Source organism: Phoenix dactylifera, chromosome 9, assembly GCF_051530095.1.
Source record: "Phoenix dactylifera cultivar Ajwa chromosome 9, Ajwa_hap1_PhDact_Kaust_v1.1, whole genome shotgun sequence".
NCBI lineage: Eukaryota > Viridiplantae > Streptophyta > Magnoliopsida > Arecales > Arecaceae > Phoenix > Phoenix dactylifera.
Window position 1 is genome coordinate 32596975 of NC_143198.1, and position 12721 is coordinate 32609695.

The 12721-nt window shown below is 36.0% G+C and overlaps 1 protein-coding gene and 1 long non-coding RNA gene across 5 annotated transcripts; one reads left to right on the forward strand and one right to left on the reverse strand.

Annotated features, from left to right (window-relative positions):
* Positions 1-670: 670 nt before the first annotated feature.
* Positions 671-5390, reverse strand: LOC103720433 (WRKY transcription factor 72A). Of its 3 annotated transcripts, XM_088705099.2 has the most exons (6): positions 5221-5390; positions 4603-4686; positions 3769-3861; positions 3024-3524; positions 2345-2458; positions 673-1629 (listed from the first exon to the last, which is right to left on the reverse strand). In XM_088705099.2, exons 1-6 carry the CDS (start codon positions 5308-5310, stop codon positions 982-984), a joined length of 1530 nt encoding a protein of 509 aa, XP_088561225.2. In that variant the 5' UTR covers positions 5311-5390; the 3' UTR covers positions 673-981. The 3 variants fall into 3 exon arrangements, with proteins under 3 accessions (XP_088561227.2, XP_088561226.2, XP_088561225.2); XM_088705100.2 differs by lacking the exon at positions 3769-3861 and having other exon boundaries at positions 672-1629; XM_088705101.2 differs by lacking the exons at positions 3769-3861; positions 4603-4686 and having other exon boundaries at positions 671-1629.
* Positions 5391-8239: 2849 nt separating this feature from the next.
* On the forward strand, positions 8240-11629 carry LOC103720422 (uncharacterized). 2 transcript variants are annotated; one of them, XR_606166.6, is made up of 2 exons: positions 8240-8371; positions 10727-11629. It is a non-coding gene; the product is annotated as an uncharacterized LOC103720422 (long non-coding RNA). The 2 variants fall into 2 exon arrangements; XR_015969135.2 differs by having other exon boundaries at positions 8247-8352.
* Positions 11630-12721: the final 1092 nt, after the last annotated feature.

Below are 12721 nucleotides of genomic sequence, written 5' to 3' on the forward strand. Positions count from 1 at the left end.
CTAACCGTCATACTGTTTATGACTATAGGTCAATCTCCTTGTGTAAAGTAGTTTACAAATTATCAACAAAGATTTTGGGTGATGGATTCAATTCCCTTGTGCTCTTTGCAATGATGGGATATCCGCTCTCTTTTATTTAATCCTTCGTGGATTCTGTTTTGCCGTTCATTTCTGAGCGCGAAGGAATTGTTGGTAACAAGGATGGAATTTCTGCTGTATCTCTACTTGGACTCCGTTGCTCTTTTTGGCTGCATTTGGCAATGATGGATTTAGAAATTCTTACCCTGTGCCAATATTGTGCCATGATGATCCTTTAATCCTGGCTGATGAGCTTAATGCAGCCCTATCATGCATGGGATGTTACATACACTGATATTTTCTCTCCCTTAATTTAGAGGTTTCTATTTTCACTTCTATGGTTACTGTCTTTTTCATACACAAATCCTGTTTTATAGACTCCTTTACTCCTTTTCTTTTTTATCCTTTTTTTTACACTGATGTAAATACTTTCTGTTAATAAATTGGGTGTCCTATGGAGCTCGTAATATCTCCTTAGACTCCTTTCCATCCAAAAAAAAAAAAAGAACAAAACTAGTGAAAGCATTGAGTCCCCAGCTTCAGCTGGTCCCAAGGATATAAGGTTCAAGCACTCCAGTAACATGTATACATGATTATTAAATGTTATCCGTTCTTCGGTTTAACTCTTCTCTTTCTCCATCATATTTTAACTCATAAATTCAAGAGTCTGGATCCTTTCCGGTTCAAACTTGATGTTTTGGAAACTATATACAACACTGTACCCAAAAAAACACTATGTATTACCGAACAACCAATATGCCTTGCAAAAGTTTCAGATTTTCCTTGGAAGAAAATCATAGACTAAAATACTCCAAATTAAAAAAAAAAAAAAAAAAAAAATCTTCAGCTAATGCGATCCCTAGTATATCTCCCCTGGCGATGCAGAAGCACTCTTGAGTAAACTCAAGACTCTTGGGCTCCCTGGGATCCGACATGCGATGAAATGGCAGCTGCCAATGCCGATCGAAACCTCGGGTCCGATACGATCGCTTTAGCGATCGTGTCCGTCAGGAAATGCTGGCCACCAGGAGTTGGGCTGGTAGCCCTGCGCAAATAGGATTGGAAGAAAGAGTCTGGAGTTTGCCTCCCAAGGTTTAGAGATCCAGTGTGGCTCTTGTTGCATGGCTGAGCTCCATAGCTTGAGTACCCATCACCCCAAGATGCTGGCACAGTGTTGGAAGCTGAGGACGAGGAGTTCAGACTCGTCGAGGAATAACTTGAGCTGTCGATGATGTTTGAAGAGAAGTTGACATGGGGAGTCGATGATGGTGCAGTGAGGTCTATTGTGATGGTGGGGTGGTAAGGGGAGGAATAATGGATTGATGGGTTTGGTGGGTGCAAGCTAAAGCCGTGGAGGTTGGCAGTACTGGTGGTGGTAGAGGAGACTGGGGATCCGAAGGCTGGACGAGAAGTGGATGAACCAGAGATCGCCATGGATGCAGCGGCCAAGGTAGTAGAAGCCATGGCAGCGGCTGACATCGGAAGAGGATGGTTGTGTTCTCCTTCGTAGGTGGTAATCAATATGGACGTGTCTTCAGCACACCTCTGCACCTGAAATGAAACAATGCCGAAAAAAACATGACAAAATTTTTCTTATTAGAAGACTAATTTGTTATTTTATTTTTGCCACCATATATATTTCTTCTGCAAAACAGATGAGAAGACGACGCTGAATGATCTCTTTTATAATTACGTACGTAGTAAGCAAAGCATAACACTAAATCACATCATTATGATGATTTAGGTAAGAATCTGGATCACGGAATGTTGAATATATTGTTTGTTGAAGGCGTGCACGAAACCAGCAGTGTCCCAAGGCGGACGATGATGTCAAGATCGGGATAGCAGTTTGCTGTTTACTATTTCCTCGGTTAACAGTCAAAATCAGATGCTTGTTTTTTGTTTGGTTCAATCCTTTCAACTTCAATATTAAATGAAACTGTGCATTGTTTAAGTGCATTGTTGAATCATAACTGATGCAAGATGCTTGACTGAGTCTAGGTTTGTTGATTAAAGCTTTCATTCCATCAATACAAATATCTTTATAATTAAGATCGAAAATAACAATTTAAAAGGTAATGAGACTTCTGCAGGAAACGTAATAATCATCTGACATTTGCAAAATGATTGTTATTAGTAATCATCAAGCAGTTATATATATCTAGCCACAATCAAATCAAAGTTTCGTCCGAAGACTACTTTAGAGAAAAAAATTGGCTGAATCCAACCCAAGAAACCGACCAAACTATAAAGGAAGAGATGATACCTGCTTCTTTACCGGGCATGCTGGTGCAACAGTGCAACGGTAGTATGCTCGTGGGCATGGGTTGCCTTTTGCGGTCTTCTGCCCATATTTCCTCCATTGACATCCATCATTCATCTGGAGATAGATGTATATATCAATCAGTAATCCAAAATTAATAAGAATTCGATGATAAAGAGGATTTAATTTATAGAAAAAGCATGAGCATTTCCCATCGATGAAAATGATATGATGCAAACACTACATCTATGCATGCATATATACAAAATATGTGTAACAATTCAGGACCTCATCTAAAAAAGCTAGCCGAAAGGTATTTTTTGGGTTCTTTGATCCCGTACAAGTACCCAAAATCTTTTCGGCGAATAACCGGTATGGGATTAAACACACGTCTGCACGGATCCTCACAGACTCCTTCCGTTCAAGCCCTGACATCCTTCTTTAGCCAGTGTTCATTAGTCCACATAGGCTACGAGCCGAGTTCGCTCTAATACCATTTGTAACAACTCAGAAACTCACCAAAAAAGGCTAGTCGAAAAACATTATTTGGGTTTCTTGATCTTGTATAAGTACCTAAGGTGAATAACTGATGTGGGACTAAATATACGCCTGCACGGGTCATTACAATACGCATGCATGCAGATCAAGTGCAACGCTGGGAACATAAGGGAGTTATACGTACTGTAGGGGCATGGCATCTTGCACGCACAGAAACCCTCGCTCTCTTAACAGGGGGTTGTGGTAACACTACATCTTCACCATTTCTTGAACTCTCTATCGTCTTATTCGGTGGCCATGGCTCCCCAGTATCTTCTTCCTGGGGCTCCTCGAAGCTGCCGTCCGGGTTCAAATTGGACGGAGGCTCACTTCGGCTGCTGCTAGAACCGTCAATTTTATAGTGTAATCCAAGGGTGAGGCCTTCATTTGTTTTTCTTTTTTCTTCTTTTCTGCTTCTACCTGCGCTTGCTCCAAGGCTGAGTGAGACAAGTTCAGGTTCTTCAACATCTTCAAGTGTGCTAGAAGTCTCGGCTGGTTTCTTTGGATGTTCTTTTTGAACAATGTCAAGGAAGTGCATTTGGAGGGATTGGTAATCCTTCGCCATTTGCGCTAAGAATGCCTTCAGCCTTTCATTCTCTTCTCTTGCCTCGCCCATTTCTGCATTAATGGATTCGAGCTGGTTGTCCTATAAAGCCACAATGGGAGATGAGAATGAGCAATTTTCCATCCATATATATATATACCTCGTTTGCGAGCCCATACACTACAATTGGATGACACTAGTACAGAGGAATAAAGTTAAGCAGAAAAATTATATATTAAGCCTGGTCAAGAATATGGGAATAAAACTTGAAGAAGGTTTATTCTGCAACATTTTTTTCTATTTCTATTGGCCTTTCCTGTTGAGGTATCTGGAAATGTATGCTCACCTGACTGTTTGTATTTGAGTTGTCGTGCTTGCAAGAAGATGGTCTCGGGCTCATGTCCATGAATGATCTTTTACTTCTAATCACGGTGGAGACCTGAATTCAGTTGAGACTGTCTTGACTCTTTTCTTTTTCATAATTCAAGAAATAATTCTTGTTTTCCATGTAACATGTGCACCATAAATTAACGCTAACTATGCTAGAGGGATCCGTGTTAATTGTAAATGTGAACTAAACCAATATGAATACACAATTTGAGTTTCTCAATTTAAGCTTAATATGTACATAACGCAGTTTCTTATGTATTACGCTATAAGCAATTCAAGCATGAATAATTAGCTAGGTTTGATCTATTTGTTTAGCTAAGAACCCATATATTTAATAATTATCGAGCATACAAGAAGATACTTTTTTCCTAGAAGAAGATAGCTATTATATTTACATGAGCATGCTCTTAAACATCAAATAACGTATGTAACTATATATATATATATATATATATATTAGTATTTTAAAATATAATATTATGTTATATTTTATTTTGATCATATTTTTCGAGTATGGCTCTGTTGATATTCGAGTCGAGTCGATCTTAAGTGTTTCTTTTTTTATTGAGTCGTGTTCAAACTTAGATATTAAGGCTCGATCAAACTCAAATTGAATTTTGAGCTCGCGTATTTTGAATCGAGTCAAGCTCGAACGTCTGGCTGCTTGACTCGGCTCAGTTCGATTGCACTTTGATATTTGGTTGTACATTATTTGAATATTGGAAATTGGAAGATAGGTGAATGCTATGTATGGTATATTTATTTTATGTTAAAATTTATAACTTCGTACCTGTTTGTTATTGCTTAAGTCTCTTTGGCTTGGAGATGATGACCTTGAAGAATCCCTATCAAAGACTGGCATTTCACTTCCAAACTGCAAAATCACAAATTTGTAAGCAAGGAATATTATCAAAAGAATATTAGGATTTCTTCTTCTTCTTCTTCTTTTGAGCAAGTAATTAGAGATCTTGATTGATTTTTCAGAATTATTCTAGATATATAGCATGATAATTCTTCCACAGTAGGCCAATTCTCAATTTCTTTCAAGGCTGCTTTTATTGAAACATGAAAAAAAAATCCCCTTTTTGTCAAGATTACTGACTGCACGCTCATAGTCTTTGGTAATATAACTGCTCATGGGTGCCATGATTTTCACCATGGAATGATCAATTTCACTTCACCGAAACATGAAAATATCAAATACATGGACCTTTTCATCAAATGAGAACTATAGCTGCAGCAATTGAAGAGAAAACTTCTAACTCCTAGCATGCATCTAACCATTAATTCCTTCGAAAATTCAAAAGGAGTTCACCAATCTTTTATTTAAAAACAAAAAAGAAGGAAAATTCAGATGGAGAATTAAACCATAATACAAAGGCCAAGAGATTAGAAGAAGAAGCAGCACCTTTCCAATCTCTCCACTCTCTTCATCCCCAACACACTTGACCTTCGTGTCCTCTTCGGCAACAAAATTTCTCTCAAGCATCACTTCCATTGAAGGCAAACCAAGGTCGCCCTTCCTAATTCCCTCCTCCTTGATGAAACTTCTCCTTCTCTACCTTTTGTCCTTGCAATCCACCCCCTTATATAGAGAAGCCTCCTGACTTTGACCGGCATTAAGAATTGAAATCCAAGTGCTTATCTCTTTTAGGTCGGAAACATGAAAAGGTCAACATCCCAGGTGCAATGCAAGAAGCAAAAGAAAACGGGGTTTTTCAACGAGTGAGACATGTCAACCAGTGAGACATGTCGTTGGTTTGCGCCGTGGGAGCGCGGGTCGCCGTACTCCCCGCTCCCCTCCTCTGACCTGTCTCCGCGGCCTCCTAATTATTTTATGTCACGTGCGTTGGTTTCCGGTCAACGCTAACCCAACCATGTCCTCAGGTTCCCGCAAATAGGCGCCGTTTTCCCCAATAGGATCATTCATAAGAGTTTTCTTTTGTGAAAGTAAAAAAAGGTCAGAGATGGTGAATTCGTCACCAATTCATTTCGGATATATAATTCATAAATTATATATGTCCAATATTTGTGCATAATCTCTATGATTTCTTATAGGTTTAGAGCCCCTCCCCGCTTAGGATGGGAAAAAAAAAAAACTCTCTTAAGCTACTTCATAGTTTCCTTAATTACGAAAAAAATTGTTTGATGGTCTGAACAATAGTCATAATAATATTGTAGTTGCAGGCCTTACATTGTATATTTATATAGTTAAAAAATCACCATCATACAGCCAGTTAGCTAAAATTTCATTATAATGGCTATCATACGTGTAATAGTGCCTCATATTTGACTTTCAACAGATTATAGAATAAAGTAATTTCTGTTATCGTTTTTTACAATTTTAGAGAGCTATTATCATATTGAGGAGTTATTTTTGTCGAAAAACAACATGTTGTTATTGCTTTCCGATTCGTGTTGAGGAGTTAGTCAATACATGTAAGAAAGAAGCTCTTACCTAACTACTGATCACTAATTAAATTGGAAAAATAAATTTATGACCAAGAAGTTTCAAAGGGAAAGAAAGAGTCATGAGTAAATCCACATTGACTTCCTCTCTTCAAAATTCCTTTATATTTTCTTTTGCATCATGTGTGACACCAAGGGATTTGGACATTTTTCTCGGGGGGCGAGGGAAATCGGCTTAATTGCAGAACTGTAGAAATTATATAAATTTGCATATCTATTGCTAAAAAAAAAAAAATCTGCATATCAAATGCTTCAAGCCTCTAAAGGGTCTTGCCCTCGTTCTTTTTATTCTCCTTATCTTTTCCTTCTCTTATCAGAGGTTTGCTTTGGAAGTATTGGGTACATGACATGCATTTGAGTCTTTTAATTGCATGGACCCACAAATTATGTTGATAGAATGATATGGACTGTCCCTTTTATTTGTTCTGTTCTTCATATGACTTTGGAATGAAGTATAAAGACATGCCAATTTGAATGATGGGCCAACAAACAAATGATCTGGACTGGTAGTCTGGCAAATTGCAATCAGCTCTGGTGTTATAGAATAATTGAGGTTAATTTACACAAAACTGGTCTGGTAGGTCCAAAAAGAAACAAATTTAACATATATAATCAGAAAGCGTTTACTTGGTTGCATTTATTGTTATGTAACATAACTTTTCATGTTAGTGATCCAATTGACTTTTAGGCATGACATGAATTTCTGGTTGGCGACACAAATGAAGAATCTTGACTTAGGACATGTACTTACACATCTTAATGGCAGGCTACAACAGAATTTTAACTGATTTGTGTATGTGGAGAAGTCATGACTAATTTCAAATGAAAACAACCACTAATCTAGATTGAGAGCTCCAACTAAAAGGTTTTAAAAACTCACTAATTATGTATATCATTAAATGATAAACTAAGATCAGTTTATTACTTGATTTGATGTCAGATAATAGTTATATGTGATTTGAATGAATGTACATCTGAACCGATGGAGAGTTACAATATTTTCTAGTATTGTCAGGGCAACCATAACTACGAGTTTTGTCTTGATAAATATTTCCCTACGTAGTAGTCTTTTTCTTTGAGCAATTGTTTACGGATCAATGACCACTTCTTCAACATTTTTTTTAATAGAAAAATTCTTTGATTTCTTACTTTTGGACTAAGAACGCAAACGAAGTGACATAAGCGATGACCCACATGCACTTATTGGATTTTACAATTATTTTTTCCCAGATGGCCTGAAACTTGTGTTATATACTTGGTAAAACCAAGTTGTACATATTCTATTATGAGCTCCAAAAAGTTGCATGTTATCCTATACGTTTATGTGGCTCAAAATTTTAGCCAAGTTTTTTTGCTTAAAAAAAATGTTTTGTTCATGCAACTATTTTGATAGAGCTTTTTTTTTTTTTTCAAGCATCTTAATATGGTCTTCAAGTAAGATTTGGTGGAAATCTTTTACCAAAAGAGTAGAAATATCATTTTATTTTTTTGATTTTCTTTTTGTTTAGGCCAAATCTACTGGTACACTCGAATGTGTGATTTGATTAAAATTTACATTTTACAAATTCGGACCGAGAAACTGTCATCTTTGTTTGGTTGGTAGAAAAAAATTTTTTATTAAAATATTTTTTTAAAAAATTTGACGTCTAAATATAATAATTGAAAAGTAATTTTTGCATATTTATTTGACCATAAAAAAATGATGCATTATTAAATTATTTATATTTGATTGAATATTTATTTTTATAAAATGTTATATAAAATATGCTGTTAGTTAAAAAAAATTAAATTCCATCCTATGTAAAAATTTAGGAGTTTTTTTAAGAAATTTTAATTTTCATCTGAAAGAAATTATTTTTTAAAATCTTATATTGATTTTTTTATGAAATATAAGAAATTTCTTTTTTTAAAAAAAAGCTAGTTTTCCATCTTATATGATCCCCCCTTCTCCCCCCCCCCCCCCCCCCTCCCTCTCTCTCTCGGAAAGTTGAAGTCCCATTACTTTACCTATGCATTGATTCATTTCCTGCAGAGAAATGAGGGCTACAGCTCGGCGACCGGCTTCGAATTGGTTCCCTCCTCCACTTCTAGTTATGTTTCGTTTTTCTGGATCGCTTCGAATCTCGAAACAATACTTGTGTCTAGGATGTTCTTGAAAAATTAGGGTTCATAATCGTCAAGTTTTTGCTGTATATGGAATTGATTTCGATTCAGATTTATGCATTCATGCTGCAATTTCTTGGAACCCTAACCCTAGCTTGCCTAGGTTTAGGTTGGAACGTTCAGATAATTTCGGAACAGAAGCTTGAAGAGCAGCTTTGAATCGATTGTCGTTAATATTTTCCTTTTATTTTCTTGATATAGTTACATTAAATGGTTGTGAGAATTAGGTAAACCGGTTTTTTCCTTTTTTTTTAATTCTCGCTTCTAGGTATTATTGTTGGTTTTCTCAATCGTTACAATTGCTGAAACAATACTTCGGGTGTTGATGTTAGTGAAAACTAAGAGGTTTTATGATATTTAAGTTTTTGATGTAAATGCAATTGATTTGATTCAGATTTATGCCTTTATGTTGTAACTTCTTGAACTCCCAACATGCCTAGGTTTAGTTTGAACTTGCCATAGTTTTGGGCATAGAAGCTTGTAGAGTGGCTTTGAATCGATTCTTTTCTTTAATCCTTTGCTTTCCTTAGATATTGCTCAGAGTTAGATGTGTTTGTAATGGATCTCTCTTTTCGTGCTAATTGGATCAGTCAGTTATTGGCGTAACTCCTTTTATGGGTAATTTTTGGATCAGTTAAAGCATTACTGGGTTCTGGATGTTCCTGCAGAACTTTCTGGGTTACTGATTGTCAAATTTTTGCTTTGATTCAGATTGATGCCTTTATGCTGTGTACTACAATGGTCAGGTTTAGTTTGTTCGGAGGTTGTTGTTCAAATCAATTCTCTCCATGAACCTCCTAATTTTTTTGGGAGTTGGTCAAAATCGGATGGGTTTTTGGTTTAAAAATGATTGATATTTGGTTTTACGATATATTGAATATTTTGGTATTTAGGATCGATTATTCATAAGAGAAAAAAATTGAAGAGGATATTATTCATAGGATTAAAGCAGGTTGATAGAAATAAAAAAGTGCAATTGGAATATTATGTGATTGTAGGCTATCTACCAAGTTTTAGAAAAAAATTTATAGGATAGCCATACGACCATCTATATTTTATCATACAGAATATTGGACAAGAAAACAACATGTGCATGAGATGAGTGTCACCAAAATAAGAATGCTGAGATGGAAGTGTAGAATAAGAAATGAAGTCATTTGTAAAAAGGTGGAAGTAGCACCAATTGAGGACATCTTGAGAGAATGATGATGTAGATGGTTTGGACATGTATAACGTAGGCAAAGAGATGCACTAGTATAAAAAAGTGATTTGATATATATAAAAGTAATGAAAGGGTATAGAAGTAGACCAAAAATCATATAGGATGAAGTAGTAGAAAAGGACTTGATATCTCTACATCTCTCAGAAAGTATGGCTTAAAATCGAGCAAAATGGAGGAAAAGAATTCATGTAGCTGACCCTCAACTAGTTTGAGATTAAGGCTTAGTTGAGTTGAGCTAAATATCCCCATTTTCTTGATTTTTATATATTTCTAGAATTTATGGCATTGTAATATATTCTGTTTTCTTTCCTTTTCAGCATTTGTTGTGATTATGCAAGAATTTTACTGGCTTGCTGTTATTATATGGTGAAAAAATATCAGACAATCATTTTCCCTGTAATTATCATTATATATTATTGACTTGAGTTTTTAAGGTTTGATGCTATCCTATATGTTTTGATTTAGTTGATGGTGCCACACATGCAAATTAATTAGTTAAAAAAGGTTACAACATTAGCACTTGCTTTTGTTTACTCTGTATTTACATCGCTGCGAGGATTGTTTTGAACCAAATAGATAATGATACTTATTTTCTTGTCTCTTACATTTACATGATGGTGAGGTATTTGGGAAGAGCATGGATAACTGATTTGTTCTGCAAAACCTCAAGTCTTTTTAGAAAATTTAATTGACTATAATCAAAGATTGACCTTCAGAAAGTGGTTCATGCCACTGATAATGTTCCATGTAGTTTATTGATACATGATATGGATACCAGAATATCATTTTTTGAACCTAATGATACAATCCTCTTAACATATGGCGATTATTTTGCAACTTCCATTAACTCACCATATTATTTATAGTTCGCATAATTGATGATTGTCTCTTCTGCTTATGCACAAGTCTATCTGCTGTAATGTGTGCACATATAAACTACTAAAGATTTCATGATCTAAACGATTGTGTCATGTAAAATTAGGTAGTTCTTAATTTAATGAATCTAGGTGTTATCCTATTTGTGCCTTGTTTCTAACTCCATTTTAATATCAATAATCAGGAGATCCTTACACTCACCACCTTTTGCTATGATGGCTGTGGAAAATATTTCAGGCTCTCATCCTGCAGAAGTACAGAATTTGGGTATATTTTCGCTCAAGTTAAAAAAGTTCAGAGCAGTGTGCAGAACAGGAGAAAATTCGTTTTCAGATAAGGGGGTGAAGCTATTACTGCTTCCTGCTTTTGGAAAACTTGTATTTTTGCACTGTGATGCTTGAATTTATGTTATCATCTATATTTACACTGGACTCCTTTTAGGGGCCCTATATGTATACACTGACATAGCAAAGCTTATAACTTGACAAAATACCTGCTTCTGTGCACATGCTGATACACCTGTTACCGATTATGTTTCTTTATACATGATAAATAACTTTCTGTTCATTGAATTGCATTGTACTTTCAAAAACCAAAACATTCTAGAATTCATTATGGTGAATCTGAACAGGGGCCAGCGATCACACCATTCAATTTTCCATTGCAGGGTCCCCTATTGCAACTGATGGGTGCACTATGTATGGGCAATAAACTGACTCTGAAATTTGATAGCAAAGGTATGCAAGTAGAATTTATTTTATTGGAATGTATCGATTTCATCCATGGAAATTTTGCCAGTTGTTTATCAGGAAATGACAATCAGATGCTTCGCAGACAGAAAGCTAAATACTGCCTATCATTGTGTAAACTAAAGAATATCGATAGCGGTTGCAGACAAGGATAGCGTGCTGTATGTATAGGATTTTGAGTTCATGACCTAGAAATGTGTTTTCTGATAGATCTATTCGAAGTGTAAGAAGGAAAGGACGCTTGTGCACATGTGTAAACCATTTGGGTCTTTGTCCAATCATTTATATCCACTGATATTTGTATTGGCTGTTTGAAGATATGCCTTCATTTTTATCTACTTCATTGTTGTTCTATTTTGGAACAAGTAGGCCAAATACTTGATTGATTTATGAATGCATGATCTTTGCGCGCATGCAGGTGAAAGACGCCATGCCATATTCTGTACCTTTTTTTTTGTGGTTGGGTCATGAGATACATACGTCACAGGCGACCCTCATCACCTCAGACCCATTGGCCGAGCTCCAGACAGAGGGAGGCCCAAAGACCCCACACCCAGCCCATTAAGGTTATACATGAAACACCAGAGCACAAAGCTGAGTATAGAAAAACTATTGAAAAAGAGCCTGGATGAATATCCACAAAACAAGATGTAATCTGCATTGCATACGTGCGAGTATATTTTTCTTTAGATCTTGCATTCATCTAATTAATTTAAAAAGTTGGTAATGCACCAGAATGGAAAACAAGAACCCAGACTTTTACATAAGGCTTCCCATCTGAACATGATGCAAGCAAAACAAGAAGCTTAGAACAAGTTGCATGCTTTTTTTGTCCCATTTAAAAAAGAAAATTAGAAAACTTCTTGCATGACTATGCCCGAGATCCTTATTACCACATAGAATCTCTAGGCCAGATAGTTCATTAGATACATAAGCTGTGCATGGTTTATCAATATTCTATAAACCTTGGTTCTATAACAAAACATTTTTTCTCTCGAGTTCCTTCAGATCGGTGCCTATTATATCATCAATTCTATCAAGTTAGAAGGCGCAGCCACCGCCTAAAAGCATTTGGGATTTTGCATTCCATAAATCCAAGTAGTGCCGGCTCAAAGTTATCAGGTATCATGCATCAAAACTTATTCTTTTTGCACATTTTCCTTTTGTGTTTTATTCTCTGAATCTGATAGCGTGGAGGCCTAATTTGATCATAAGAATCTAACCCATTCAAACCATTTGGATGGAGGGCGACTGCAGTTGGAGGGATTCTGGTTTTCCAAAAAGAAGACCTCACCCATTTCTTCAGACTTCCGATTCTTTCAAGCCTCTATCCAACAACATTTAAATTCCAGTTTATTCCAGAGTTCCCATCAAATAAAACTTCAGACTTACTGAATAACCTGGAAAATTGCGGAAGGATAGTTAGGAGT

Excerpts from the sequence above, each read along its gene's own strand:
- LOC103720433 (XM_088705099.2), bottom strand. The coding sequence starts at position 5,310 with ATGGAAGTGATGCTTGAGAGAAATTTTGTTGCCGAAGAGGACACGAAG. Across the intron at positions 3,862-4,602 it reads ACTTAAGCAATAACAAACAG|GTCTCCACCGTGATTAGAAG; the intron begins GTACGAAGTTAT and ends AACTGAATTCAG. Across the intron at positions 2,459-3,023 it reads CAAGATGCCATGCCCCTACA|ATGAATGATGGATGTCAATG; the intron begins GTACGTATAACT and ends ATCTATCTCCAG.